Source organism: Ammospiza nelsoni, chromosome 14, assembly GCF_027579445.1.
Source record: "Ammospiza nelsoni isolate bAmmNel1 chromosome 14, bAmmNel1.pri, whole genome shotgun sequence".
In the NCBI taxonomy this organism is placed as follows: Eukaryota; Metazoa; Chordata; class Aves; order Passeriformes; family Passerellidae; genus Ammospiza; species Ammospiza nelsoni.
The window spans coordinates 18,260,754-18,274,352 of record NC_080646.1 but is presented as its reverse complement, the minus strand read 5'-3'; the positions used below and the strand labels follow the sequence as shown (position 1 = coordinate 18,274,352).

Here is a 13,599-nt window from a genome sequence, read left to right as displayed (position 1 = left end):
AAGGAGAATGGAGTGGTGGCACTGTGATGCCTGGCTGCAAACTCCCTCCCAGGGATGCCTCAGTGCTGGCAGCTCCCACACACAGGCTGTGGTGCTCACTGAGCCCCCAATGAGTGAATGGGACCCCCAGGGGTTTAAAGTGAGGTCCCCAAGGGCATCTCTCCACACACAGGCTGCGGCACTCGCTGAGCCCATGAAGGGATAGGAGCCCAAGGGTTAAATCAGCCTCCCTAAAGGAAATAGGGTGGTGGCATCATTGTGCTCCCTGTGAGGCAGCTGCAGCTCCAGCCCCTGTCCTTATAGGAATGGGCTTTTTCCCTATGGAACAAGCACTTGACATGCAGTGGTTGCTGCTGCTGCTCCAGCCAGGGATTCCTCACCCATCAGAAAACACAAAGGGGTTTTTTTCATCTCTTACCCGGAAAAAGCAGAAAGCCCCTCACCCTTTTTGTGGCAGCGGAGGCGGTTCGGGATTCAGACCTTCCCGCGCGTCCTTTGCTCATCCTCTGCCTCTGGTGCCGGGCCTGACTCTGTGCTGAGCTGAGCTGCAGCTTTGGATGGAGAGAGCCAGTGCTCACTGAAATCCCACCCAGCCTGTGCTGGGAGGAGAGATCTTAATAAAGAGTCAGATTTCCTTCTTTTTTTGTAATCCCAGTTTGGAGATGAAACGCCTCCCCGAGCTGGCCCCAGGAATCCCTCCAGTGACACTGCAGAACAGACCGAGCCCTGACGTAGCAGGTATTTCTGCGGTCGAAGCATGAGCAATTCTGCCTTGAATAAATAGCTGGAACCCTCCCAAAACTCCTCAGATCCCTGCTCTGACTGAGCACCTCCTGCCCTGGGGGGTTCACTCCCACACCATGTGCCAGGTTTTCTCCAGGACGCAGCAGCCACCCACCCCTGGGACACTCTGCATGTTTCCAGTCAGCTAAGGGATGGCTGGTCCCCTGCTGTCCCCTGTGGCTGCCCCGGGGAGGCTGGCAGAGCCCGGCATGGGGGGAATCTGGGGTTGATGTGCCCACAGAACAGAGGAGGGAAACAGAGCACGTTGGAGAAGAACTTTATTGGGAGATGCTGGACATAATAAATAAGGGTTACATCGGGAGATGACAGTGAGGGACTGGGGCCACACTGTGCTCCATGGGGGCTGGAACTGCTTCTGCCCTCCCGAGTAGGACACCTCCCTGCATCCCATCTGCTGCATCCTGCTCCTTCCGCCCAGCAGCAAAGCTGGCCTGAGGGCCGCTGCCTGCCGCCCCTTTTGGGATCGGGGCAGGGAACAACCTGGCAGAAACAGGGGCAAGGGAGTGTTTTGGGGAGCAGCATGGGGCAGAAGGGGTGGGAGGGCAGGGCCATGGGCGCGGCAGAGCCCGGCTGTCACTGTGTCAGGGCCTGGATGATGTCCTTCACCAGCATGGTGCCGATGACCATCTTCTCGCTGTTGATGGTCAGCTGGGCCGTGGAGCCCTCCCGCCGCTCCAGGGTGATGAGCACCAGGCTCCCGCTTGTCACCGTCTTGGCTGCAAACCTGTTGGGTGGTAAACACAGGGCTTCAAGGCAAGCTGTCCCCTGTCACTCTCTGGTCCCACGGGATGCTCTGGTGGGGACAGGCAGGTGCCTGCCACCCACGGCTGCTGTCCCATTTGGGTTCATGCAGGCTCCTCATCCTAAAGGAAGCCCTGAGTGTCCCCCTGTGATTCGGGTGGGAACGGAGGGGTGACAGCGCCTGCCTGATCCAGGTCTGGGGGTGCAGCTACCTGTACTCATTGCTGGCACCGCAGGGCACACGGCCCACGTTGGCAGCTGAGGTCACTTGCTGGACGATGGTGTGGTCACTTCGGCATTTCTCAGGCAGCGTCAGCTTCTCTGTGATCTCGCTCATGCCCATCAGCTTCCCTAGAGCAGGCAACAGAGGCACCTGCCTGTCTCTGGCCACACACCCTGCTGGGCCCTGCTTTGACACGCCCAAAGCAAGCCCCTCCAGCTCCCTGAGTTCAGGTTCCCCATGACATCCTGAGCTGGCTGCTCTGCTTGCTCTTGGTTCAGCATTCAGTGGAGTTGGGAAAATCATTCATAACCCTTCCTGGGCTCATCCCATGTGCCTGCGTGGTGGCAGCAGCCACATCCCTGGGGATGTGCTCCTCTGGACAGTGGCAGCAATGGGGCCAGGTGCTACAGGGCACCAAGCACCTCCTACTCAACACTGACCCCATCCATGGGGTCAGGGTGGGGATGTGCTGATCCAGAAGCATGGGGACACAGGGTGTCATTCACAGACACAGTTCTGGGAGCGCCAGGGTGACATGGGCCCTTCACACTTTGTGGAGACCCAACAAGGCCACCCTGGCACCAGGGTGGTCACCCCAGCCCACAGGCTGGGGGTGCAGGGGGGGGTGAGGGGAGCAGAGCTAGTCTAGGGGCCAGCTGAGCAGCCACTTACCCTCACCCGGCCGTGCCAGGTGCTCTAGGGCCACAGCGAGGGCGGCAGAGGGGACAAAATTGGGGGTGAGTGTCAGTGGTGGGTGCCCGTGCAGCACTCTGTCCCCATCCCTGGCCCCACTCACCCTGCTCCTTCTTGAACTCGTTCTCGCTCATGAAGACAGGGGCCATGAGCTCCCCCACGGGTGGCTGGATGGAGACGTAGAACTGGCGCGTGTGGGTGCTGGGGAGACAGGCGGGTCAGAAGGGCATGTGCTCCAATTATGTCCCCTCTCCATGTCCTGCTTCCCATCCCTGCCCTGGGCAGGGGTGACTGCTGAAACTGTGGCACAAAAGGGCTCAGGAATGGGGGGAACCTGTCAGGCTGGACCTGGAGCTGCTGCTGCCTCCTTGTCCCCTTGCAGAGAGGCCTGTGCATTTCCTGGTGTCCCCCACCCACCCCACACCCATCTGACCGTCTCCTCCTTCCCTGGAAGGACTCTGGTGCCTGTCCTGCTGCCCCCCATCCCCTCATGCCCTGCTTCTGCTTCTGCTGTCTCCTGTCCCTTGCTATGTGGAGGGATGTTGATACCCATCCCACTTTCTTCATCTCTGGAGCATCTGATGCCCTGAATCCCTGGAGACACCCATCCTGCCCTGCCCGGCGCCAGATGCTCACCACAGCTGGAAGTTTGCTGCCTGGGTGGAGTCACAGAAGTCGATGCCCATCACCACGGTGGCTGTGTCCCCTGGCGCCAGGTGCTCTGGAACCACAGGGCTGCCACTACATCCCACATTCCCACCCAACCCCTGTCCCCACTCCTCCCTCAGAGTCACGGCCACGCCGTGTCATGCCATACCGATCTCAGGGAACTCCTGTATCCGCATGCCGGACAGTGGCTTGGGTTCGTTGACCCGCAGGTTCTTCACCTCGGTGTCGGTGTTGTTGGAGATCTGGATCTGCACGGCCACCATGTGGGGGTCGCTGGGGAAGGGCCGGCGGCTAAAGCAGTACTCCACCGCCAGCCCCTCGCCCGCCATGCGGTGCAGCAGCTCGTAGGTCTTCACCGCGCTGAACGCCGGGCTCAGCAGCTGCACCAGGGGACAGCGGGGGCTGCTCAGGGCTCCCTGCAACCCCTGCAGCTGGCAGAGGGCCCAGGAGCCACCACAGGTGACAGGAGGAGGCCTGGGACCTCCCCAGGGAGAGCATGGGGGACACTTACGGTGGGTGTCAGGGAGGTGTCGGTGAGAGTGAGGCCCTCCAGGTCAGTCACCAGGCTGGTGGAGATGATGCTGCTGGAGGGGATGGGTTGGGGAGGAGGCGGAGTGACTGCAAGGTGGGGAAGGGTGAGGAAAGGGTTAACAGAGCTCACAGCCCCATGGCTGTGAGCATAGCCCCATGGGGACACTCACACAGGACAGTTCTAGTGGCTCAGCTCCATGGGGACAATAGCATGGGCACAGGCCCAATGCCACAGCTCCATGGGGACAAGCACATGGGGACAACCATATGAGGACAGAATGGTGGCATAGTGCCATGGGGACAACTCCATAGGGACAGCCTCATGAGGATAGCCCCATGGGGACAGCCATGTGGGGTCAGCCCTGGTGGCACAGTCCCATGGGGAGAGCCACACAAAGACAGCCCAGTGGCACAGCTCCATTGGTGTAGACACAACCCTCTAGGCTGTCCCTGTGCACAGCCACACAGGGACAATCCAATAGGCACAGCTGCCTGTCCCATAGCCATCCTCTGGGGACAAGGACCCCTCACCACACCTGTTCTTGTCCCAGCTTTGCAGCTCCCAAAGGACCCATGGAGTCCTGATGGCACTGGGATGACTGCTCATGCCTCAGTTTCCCCAGCACCACCACCACAGCCATTCGCATATTCCAGGCAGCCACTCACAGTCATCCAGGTCAAGCAGGGAGATCTCCTTGGAGCTGGCCTTGCTGCTGGGGGGCTGCAGTGGGGCAGAGATGGGAGTTCAATGGGGTCCAGGTATCCCTGTGCAGCCCCCATCCCAGCCCATCCCAGCCCTCACCGCCTTCCTTGGCTTGGTCTCTGCCTCGGAGCCCGAGTCGGAGCCAGAGGAGCTGCTCTCGGAGGTGCTGGCCTCTGATGAGGTTTCAGCACGGCCTTTCCTCCCCTGCGGGGCCTTCTTCTTGGCCTTCTTTGCCCCTTCCTCCTCCTCCTCTTCTTCGCTGGGGCTGCAGGGAGAGCCCAGCTCAGGGGGTTGGGGTGGGGGTTTCACTGGGAGCATCCCCCTGCCTTCCCAGGGTGTACCTGCCTGCAGTCCCCAAGACTGCCTTATGGGAACCTTCCTTGTCCTTCCTCTTTGGCCTCTTCTCCTCCTCCTCCTCCTCCTTGTCCTCTGACTGCTCCCCGCTGTCGTCCTCCTCCTCTTCCTCATCTTCCTCCTCACTGCCAGAGCTGGAGCTGCCAGAGCTGCTGCTGCTGCCGTTCTCTTCGCTGCCAGACTCGGGCTCTGTGGGGGCACAGCTCAGCCCTGCTGCTGTGTCCCCCCACACTCCTCCATCTCCCATTTCATCCCACTACATCCTCCATCCTCCCACTGCATCCCCACACCTGCTGCTGCCTTGCCACTGCATCCTCCCACTGCATCCCTGGATAGTCCCACTGCCCACCACTGCCTCCCTCCACATCTCCTGCCATGTCCCTCCCATGATGGGGTGTCTCCACTGTCATGTCCCCTGTCCAATGCCCCACCATTGTGGCACCTGCCTGATGGCCACAGTGACCACTGCCCAATATCTCATGCCCTCAGGTCCTCACCACTGTCTGCCGACTCCGTGGGCCCTGACTCGCCCTCTGAGTCAGAGTAGAAAGGCTTCTCCACTTTCTCCTTCCTCTTCTCCCGGCTGGTGCACTTGGTCCACTCAGGAACCTGCTGGCACAGGGTTGATGGAGCAGGGCCATCCCCATGACTGGGGGATCCAAACACCCACCCTTTTCCCCCCATCCCCAAGCGGATGTGTGAGCACTAGAGAGGGAACAGGGGCAGGTGAGCAGTACCTAGGCACCTTCTGGGGCTCTTGAGTCAGTGTCCACACCTTGGCCCCTCGTCCCCCATGCACCCAAGGTGCTCCACACACCTCCACATTCCTCACAGAGGGGTCAGGGGCCTCGTCTGGCCAGTCAGGCAGCTCCTGGTAGCCCACAGCCTTAGCGTTGAGCAGATGGGACAGGGAGCCCAGTTGGAAATGGTCCCGATCTACAACAAGGTGAAAGGAGGCAGCAGCTCAGGTAGAGCCATGCAGCATTGTGGTGACAGCTTGTGCCCCATGTCCCAATGCCCTGTGACCAGGGATGGGTACCTTTGAAAGAAGATTCCAAGACGGGAGCCGGTTTTTGGGCCAGGAAGAGCTTCTTGGCGTATTTATTGAGGGCCCCGCTCTTCTCAGTGGGCACAATGAGCTGGCGGATGAAGCGAGCCCGGTCACGGATGTCATAATTCTGGTCGTACTTGGCCAAGTTAAGGACGTACTGGGTCAGCAGCTTGCTCTGCAGCAGAGAACATGCTCAGGGCTGGCCTCTCCTTCCCTGGCAGGGAAACTGAGGCCCACCCTGGGATCACATCCCCGGTACCTGCTTGGAGTTGGTCAGGTAGAGCTTAGCTGCCAGATTGATGACCTGCAGCTTGACAATGTCCTCCTCATTGGTGAAGGACTTGGCCATCTTGCGCAGCACATCAGGTGCGATCTTGGGCACGTGCTCGCAGTACTCGCCGATGAGCCACAAGATGCTGGCCCGCGCCATTGGCACCTGTGAAATGCCCCCAGACATGTGGCACTGCTGCCATCCCCTGCCCCTGTGGGTCAGCAGCGCCCCAACCAACCTGGATGTTGTCAGTGAGCTTGGCCATGTGCTTGATGATCTCGCTGTGCTGGGCCGGCTGCATCTGCAGCAGCTTTTTGATGACCACCACGGATTCAGCCACCACCAGCTCTGTGGGCAGAGACCCAGCCTCAGTTGGGTCCTGCCCTGAGAGCGATGGAGCTCCCATTTCACCCCTGCCGTGTGTACTCACCATCCCTGTTGGAGAGCAGCTGGACCAGGCCATTGAGGCAGGTGTCCCGCACCTTCCCGATGTTGGTGGCACAGCGCCCGATGGCTTGGATGGTGGCTGCCACAAAGTCCTTGTCCATGCTGCGGATGTAGGTCTGCACATGAAGGGCACACATGACATGTCACCCATGTGCCAGTGCTGGATATTCCCCCAGGCAGTGGTCACACACTGGGGCCCTTTGGAACCGCTGATGGGGTTGGTATGGCCTCAGCCCACTCCTCCTGGAGGGGCTCTCCTCTGCCCCCTCCATGGTGGTGGTTTGGCACCAAGAGCCATGCCAGGGTGGCAGCTTCAGTATGGCCATGGCTTACCTGGAACTCTCTCAGGATGGTGGAGATGTTGGTCTCATTGGCCAGGTTGGTGAGGACCTCCAGCTGTGGAAATGAGGAAGAGATGAGCGGCATAGGGGCATGGTGACAGGGCACAGGGGTCTTGATGTCCTCGTGTGCCCAGGGCATGAGGACAGCTGACCCAAAGAAAGGGCTCAATGAAGCCCCAAACCCACTCCTGACAGGTGTTTCCAGCTCACCTTGAGGATCTTGATCTGTGTGGGGTCTGTTGAGCGGATGTAGAAACTTTTCAGATAGGGCTCAAACATCCCCTGCATGTACAGCCAGAGACATTAGTGTCATTTTCTGGGTCAACAGGGCCAACTCCTCCCACACCAAGTCTGAGACTCACCCTCCGCTTGATGGACATGGTGGCCACATTCTGTAGCACAACATACTGCACCTCACTGTGGGGACAAAGAGGGGACATGATCACTGGGGCAAGGGTCAAACACCCTCAGCAAGTCCCTGTGAATATGGGCCAGGACCCACCACCAGCCTGGTGCCACCAAGATGCTGTCACCCCATGTCTGGACTGGACCAGCCAAAAAAGGCCTCCAGCCTGATGTCCCTCAAGGGATGGGCTTTTTGGGAGTCTCTCAAAAAGGGTCTTGGAGCTCCCCATGGGTTCCAACAACTGGGGTGGAAGGGTAGAACACCACCACAGCCGAGGTGCCACAGACCTGTGACTCCGCAGGAGCCGTACCAGCGCCTTGGCAATGACTCCAACCTCTGCCTTGGGTGCCAGGTGGAAGTAGAGCTGTGCCACGGCCATCACCACCTATGGACACACACCCAAGTGTCACATGGAATGGGGGACACCCTGAGGAATGGCCATGTCCCCCAGTCCTACTCTCAGCACTTGGAGGTAGCCTGACCCTGAGGACACCATTTCTGGGTGTCCCTCAAGCATCCCAGTGAGTCCTAGAATGTGGGGACATCATAAGCCCAGACAGATGGACACCACCCATGGCCCTGGGGGAGGAACAGGGTGGAGTGAGGGTCTCACTGCAGCGTTGCGGCTCTGCAGCAGGGGCTTGGTGTTGCGCAGGAGGAGGCGGTGGTCGGGGTCCATGACGTAGGGCTTGCGCTTGGCCAGCGAGGCTGCCTCTGCCTTGGCATCCTTGGCGTCCTCCTCCTCAGAGCCATAGAAAGCCTTCTCAGTGTTCTCCTCCAGCAAGGACTCCTGCTGGCAGGTGGGATCATTTTCATTCCCAAGAACACTTCCCCTTCACCCCACCTCCCCACGGGCTCCCAGGACATCCCAAGGCTCCCAGGGCATTCTGAACTCACATTCTGGTTGGGGCTGAGGAACTGGGTGCGGGCGTAGCGGGTCAGCATGTTGATGATGACCACCTGCCCCCACTCCTCCACATCGATGAGCAGGTTGCAGAGCTTGCGGTAGTTCTTGTGGATGAGGTCTATGCGCTCTGGGCAAACCTCCTCGAATGCCATCACCACACTGCCAGCCACCAGCTGCAAAAGAAAAGCTTGGGGTGACTTCCTGGAGTGGTGGGATCATCAACAAGATGTTGGTTTGGTGGGGATGGTGGCATCTCCATACGGGTGCTGGTTTGGTGGGCAGCCCTTCCATGTAGGGATGCCAGCTCAGTGGAGTTGGTGAATTCCCATGAGGCTGTTGGCCCAGTAGGGACAGCAGCACTCCCACAAGGATGCCAGCTCTCCAGGGATGGCTTCATCCCCACAAGGACACTATTTTGTGGGAACATCTGCATTCCTGTGAAGATGCTGGATCAGTGGGGACAGTGGCATCCTCATGTGGATTCTGTCTTGCTAGGGACAGTGACATCCCCACAAAGATGTTGGTTTGGGAGATGGCCACATCCCTTCATGGATGCTGGATCAGTGAGACAATGGCATCCCCGCTGTGGGGGATGGCTGCATTCCCAAGATGACACCAATTTGGTGAGAACACCTCCATCCCCATGAGGACACAAGGCCAGTGATGTTCCCAGATTTAGGGGTGAGGGAGACACAGAATCCTGCTCACTGTGGTTTTGTCAGCCAGCAGCTTCTCGATCACTTCGATGAGCTGGTCCTTCTGGTCCGAGTCGAGGCTGTGAGGGAGGAGCAGGGCAGGTGATACTGGATCAAACTCCTCCCCATCCCTGCCTGTACCAAGCAGCCAAGACCCTTATTGATGTTGCATACAGGTAAAGATATTATAAAAGAAAGGTCTTATAAAATATGGTTTAGGCCCTATTACTCTAGCTAAGCTAGCAGTTAGCTTGTAACTTCCCATGTGAAAAATCACAAGAGTGAAAGCAGTTAGCATAACAAACTATTCTAGTAAGAAAACCATTTGCACCTGTAATAAACAAGAAATCTCTCCCATGGGAACCAGTGAACAAAATATGTAAACTAACCAAAAATGGAGAGATTTGACAAATGTACACCCTAGCCATTTACTGACTAATAAACTGAGTGTCAGTGTATTGTTAGCCAATTAGATCTAACACAGTGCCTTCTGATATTTCCTACAAATATCAGCTTTGTGACTAAAGAATTGGCTCTTCTGCATGAAGAAACTGAGTCTTGGCTGCTTTATCACAACAATTGGTGTACCTTACACAAAGCAGCTGATCCCCTGCCCGTTACCTGTACAGCTTGGGGATGGCATGGGCGGCTGTCTTGCGCACGTACGGGGACATGTCCGAGGCGGCCTCCTTGATGGCCAGCATCATGATGGGCACGATGATGGGCACGCGGATGCTGGACAGGACCCGCAGGGCGCTGGCACGGATCAGCTGATTGGGGTCCTGGGGGGACATGTGGGGGGCTGCAGTGCAGCTGTGGGAGGCTCAGTGCTCCTCCAGACCTCCCCTGGGTCCTCAGAGCAGCCCACCTTGAGTCCTCGCTGGAAGGTGGAGATGGAGAGCAGGGCCAGATCCTGCTGCTCCTCTGCGTAGCGCACCAGGTACACGTACACCAGCTTCTTCACCTGCAGGGTGAAGGTGCCACCTCAGAGCCCCCAAACTCCAGCCAATCCCCAAAAACAGGGAAAGTGCCAGACCCTGGCATGCTGCCAGGGCCACCCAAGACCTTCCTCACCTCAATGTTCTTGCAGGCAACGTTTTTCACCACAGCTGGGAAGAGATCGGAGGCGTTTTTACCACGGGCAATCATCTAGGGGGAAAAGAAGTGGTGTGACACTGGGCAGCTGGCACAGCAGGGGCTGGTACAGCGTGAGACAGCTTGGCACCAGCAACGTCCCCACCAGTGACAACAACACCCACCGCCACAATCCTCTTCATGGCCTCCAGCTTGAGTGAATCCTTGTTGCTGTCGAGCATCTCCTTGAGATCATCATGCCTGAACCACACCAGGAGGAAAAAAAATACCATTTTCACATTTTTACCTTATTTTAGTCTTTTCTTTTCTGCTTTCAGCCTTCCATCAGGCTGGCAATCCAACCCTTCATCATGAAATATTTATGGGGACAGGAGTTGGGTTACAGCAAGGTGAAAGAGGAACCGGAGGGACTGGCACGGTGCTAGCACCCAGTGCCATCCTCATCCCAGGCACTGGGACAAGAACCCTGTCCCATCCTGGCTGTGGTTGTCACCCTAAACCATAGGTGCCCATCACCAGCTCCATCCTGGCTTGGCTGAGTGTCCCTTGTCCCCTCATGGCCATAGTGGCATAGATGTGCCCGCACACCCCAATGCAAAGTCCTTCCCTGGTCCCCTCCCCGGACTGGGAAAATGCCACCAGCCTTTAGTAGCGTTGTTACCACTGTCCTCTTTTCTAAGGGACACTGGTCACCCCCTACACTGCGGCCCCTGCAAGGCTGCATCTGAGGGTGACACCCATGGGACAATGCTCGTCCAGAGCCACCAACACCAGAGGGTCCTGGGGGCGCTCCCTGGGGTAGTCTTACCGCGGCGGTGGCCCGGTGCCAGTGTCCCCTGCGGGCTTGGTGCCGGCGAGTGGCCGCAGCTCATCGGCTCGCAGGGCGCTGTAGCAGGCGGCTTGTCCAGCCTCGGGGGCCAGCACCGGGCTTGTCACCTCCTCGGCCACACCAGCACCCTCTGGTGTTTTCGGCCAGCCAGCCAGCCCCACCGGCAGCTGCCGCAGCAGCTTCTGCACTGGCGGCAGGGACATCATGGCTGTGACAGGCGGCAGTGGCCCTGGGGATGGTGACAGGGCTGTGGCCCCGCTCCTCTGCCCAGCACAGTGGGCTGAAACCTGATGCCGTGGTTGGGGTTGGGTTGCAGCCTAGATCAGGACGCAGCTCCCAGTGGGTGAGGCCACCTTGGGACGTCAGGTCCAAAGTGACATCTGACCTGCAGCTGGGACCTGGGGACACTGCAGGGAGCTCCTTCCCCAGTGCTGTGTGGCTCAGTCCTGGGCAGGGAATGCACATCATGGTGGGACACTCTGCCTGGGTGGTAGGGTGGCATGATGGGGCACCCGTGGGTGTCCAGCCTGGGAGGTGGGGTCACACTTGGTGCATTTGTCTTGTCCCATGTGCCATGGATGCCATGGATGGCTCACAGGACTGGTGACAGACCTGGTGTGGCTCTGGCAAAGAGCAGCATGCAGATTATAGTGACATTATGGGTGTGGGGGACACTGTGGGTGTGAGGGACACTGCCAGGAGGTCAGGGGTAAGGGGACACTGCCGTGAGGGCGGTGACACTACCAGAGTGGGAGGCACTCATGGCAGATCACTGAGGTAACCTGGACAGACGGGGAGACACAGCCAGGGTGTCAGGGCTGGGGGATGCTTCCAGAGTGGGGGACATGCCAGTGGGGGTCAGGGGACACTGGCAGACATGGGAGCAGGAGAGTATTTCCAGGCTGGGAGTCATTGCCAAGGAGGGATCAGAGAGGGGGAGACTTGGACAAACTGGGGGACACTGCCAAGGGCGCATGGGAGGGACAAATGCTCTGAGATGGGGACACTGCTAGTGGGTCATGGATAGAGGGCACTGCCAGACTGGAAGACACTGCCAGTGGATCAGGGCTGGGGGAAATTGTCATACTGGGGACACAGCCAGGGGTAGGGAGTGTCACACTGTAAGGGACACTACTAGGGGATCAGGAAAGGGGGGGACACCATGAGATGGGGATACTGCTGGAAGGTCATGGATGGAGGGCACATCCAGAGTGGGGGACAGTGCCAGGGGCTCAGGACTGGCAGGACACTGTCATACTGGGGGACATTGCCAGAGTATCAGGGGGAAGGGGACACTGCCAGGGGTCCAGGGAAGGGGAGACCCAGTGAGACGGGGACACTGCCAGCAGATCACAGATCAGGGACACATCCAGAATGGGGGACACTCGGCAGCACAAGGGAGGAGTACAGGGAGAGAGGGGACACTCCCAAACAGGGGACATTGCCAAGAGGTCGGGATGGGGGACACTACCAGGGAATCAGGACAGGAGGGACACTGTCATATGGGGGGACACCACCAGAGGGGCAGGGATGGGGAGGCCCTGCTGGGCTGGGGGACACAGCCGCGGTAGAGAGCGTGATGCTGTCAAACGGTGATTCAGTGATTTCCTGCTGGGGCAGCAGGGAGCGGGGGACAGTACCAGAGTGGGGGACACTGACATGGTCAGGAGGGCCAAGAGACATTCCTGCAGCTCCAGGAGCACATCCCCCGTTCCTCTTCACCCCTGTCCCCCGCAGGAGCCTGTCCCACGGCAGGGTGACATTCCCAACATCCCTCCCTCGATGCGGCCGGGGGTGTCAGCTCAGGAGAGCCACAGGAGCCAGCAGATCCCGTGGTGGGAACACCGTGCCCGGGATGCCCCAGCCCAAGGGTGGGAGGCAGGTGCAGGGGAGATCCCCGCACATCTCCCCCAGCCGCACCATCTCCAAATCCCGCGGTGTTCCCACCCTCTCCGGCCTTTGCAACCTGCAATGACGGTGGCGGCGGCGTGACCGCATTCCCTGCCCCATCCCTGTCCCCGTCCTCATCTTTATCCCTATCCACATCCCCATCACCATCCCCATCCCCGTCCCTGTCCCTGTCCCCTCGTCGGGGGCCGCCTCAGCCCGGCTCGGGTCCCACATCCCGCCGAGCCCGGCGGCCAAGGCCTCAGCGGCGGCCGCCCGGGCCGGCTCGCCCTTGTCCCCTGCGCCCGCATTGTCCCCACCTCTTGTAGTCGGAGGAGAAGATGCCGCCGCTGGCGGGGTCGTGGCCGTACTCGGGCTCGCCCAGGCTGGAGGAGCCGCCCTTCTCCTCGCCGTAGGCCGGGCTGGCGGCCATGGCGGCGGGCGGGATGCGGGATGCGGGATGCGGGGGGGACGCGGGAGGGAACTGATGTCAGCGCGGGCGGGGACGGGCCCGGCCCCCGGACAGCCCGGCCGCACCGACCCCGCCACACCGGGAACCGCGGCCCGAGGGCAGCCCGGGTGCACCGGAGGGGTCCCTGCGGCCCCGCACCTGCGCGGGTCTGGGAGCGGGACACGGGGCACCTCAGCAGAGCAATGCTGGGGACACGGCTGTGACATAGTGACAGCCACTGGGCTCACAGCCACACACATACCCGTCCAGAACCACCAAAATCTGTCATTATTGCAATAGGCATGATTGTGTACGGTTATAATTAGATGTGTTTAAAATAGATTACATTATAGTAAAGAATGCTATATGTTCGGCTGTTATAATATGTATTATTAAATCCTACTGTATTACATTTTATTATTATTTTAATGTAATACAGTGTGCAGTATACATAATATACATTTATTCATACATTACATATAATTTATAGACTCTATTACA

General features: G+C 59.1%; 1 protein-coding gene across 1 annotated transcript; it reads right to left on the bottom strand.

Annotated features, from left to right (window-relative positions):
- Nucleotides 1–1,044: 1,044 nt before the first annotated feature.
- On the bottom strand, nt 1,045–13,091 carry AP3B2 (adaptor related protein complex 3 subunit beta 2). Its single transcript, XM_059482092.1, has 27 exons — nt 12,968–13,091; nt 10,096–10,171; nt 9,911–9,985; nt 9,705–9,800; nt 9,458–9,618; nt 8,850–8,916; nt 8,132–8,314; nt 7,848–8,024; nt 7,522–7,619; nt 7,191–7,245; nt 7,039–7,110; nt 6,821–6,883; nt 6,471–6,603; nt 6,279–6,388; nt 6,029–6,205; nt 5,758–5,944; nt 5,536–5,654; nt 5,216–5,327; nt 4,706–4,907; nt 4,464–4,629; nt 4,328–4,382; nt 3,642–3,748; nt 3,279–3,510; nt 3,098–3,182; nt 2,565–2,662; nt 1,758–1,896; nt 1,045–1,528 (listed from the first exon to the last, which is right to left on the bottom strand). The coding sequence occupies exons 1-27, from the start codon at nt 13,078–13,080 to the stop codon at nt 1,378–1,380; spliced, it is 3,309 nt and encodes a 1,102-aa protein (XP_059338075.1). The 5' UTR covers nt 13,081–13,091; the 3' UTR covers nt 1,045–1,377.
- Between the last annotated feature and the right edge of the window lie 508 nt (nt 13,092–13,599).

Coding starts and splice junctions, on each gene's coding strand:
- AP3B2 (XM_059482092.1), bottom strand. CDS start 13,080: ATGGCCGCCAGCCCGGCCTACGGCGAGGAGAAGGGCGGCTCCTCCAGC. Junction 6,206..6,278: donor AGCTCACTGACAACATCCAG/GTTGGTTGGGGC, acceptor GGCATTTCACAG/GTGCCAATGGCGCGGGCCAG. Junction 1,897..2,564: donor CGAGTTCAAGAAGGAGCAGG/GTGAGTGGGGCC, acceptor TGCCTGCTCTAG/GGAAGCTGATGGGCATGAGC.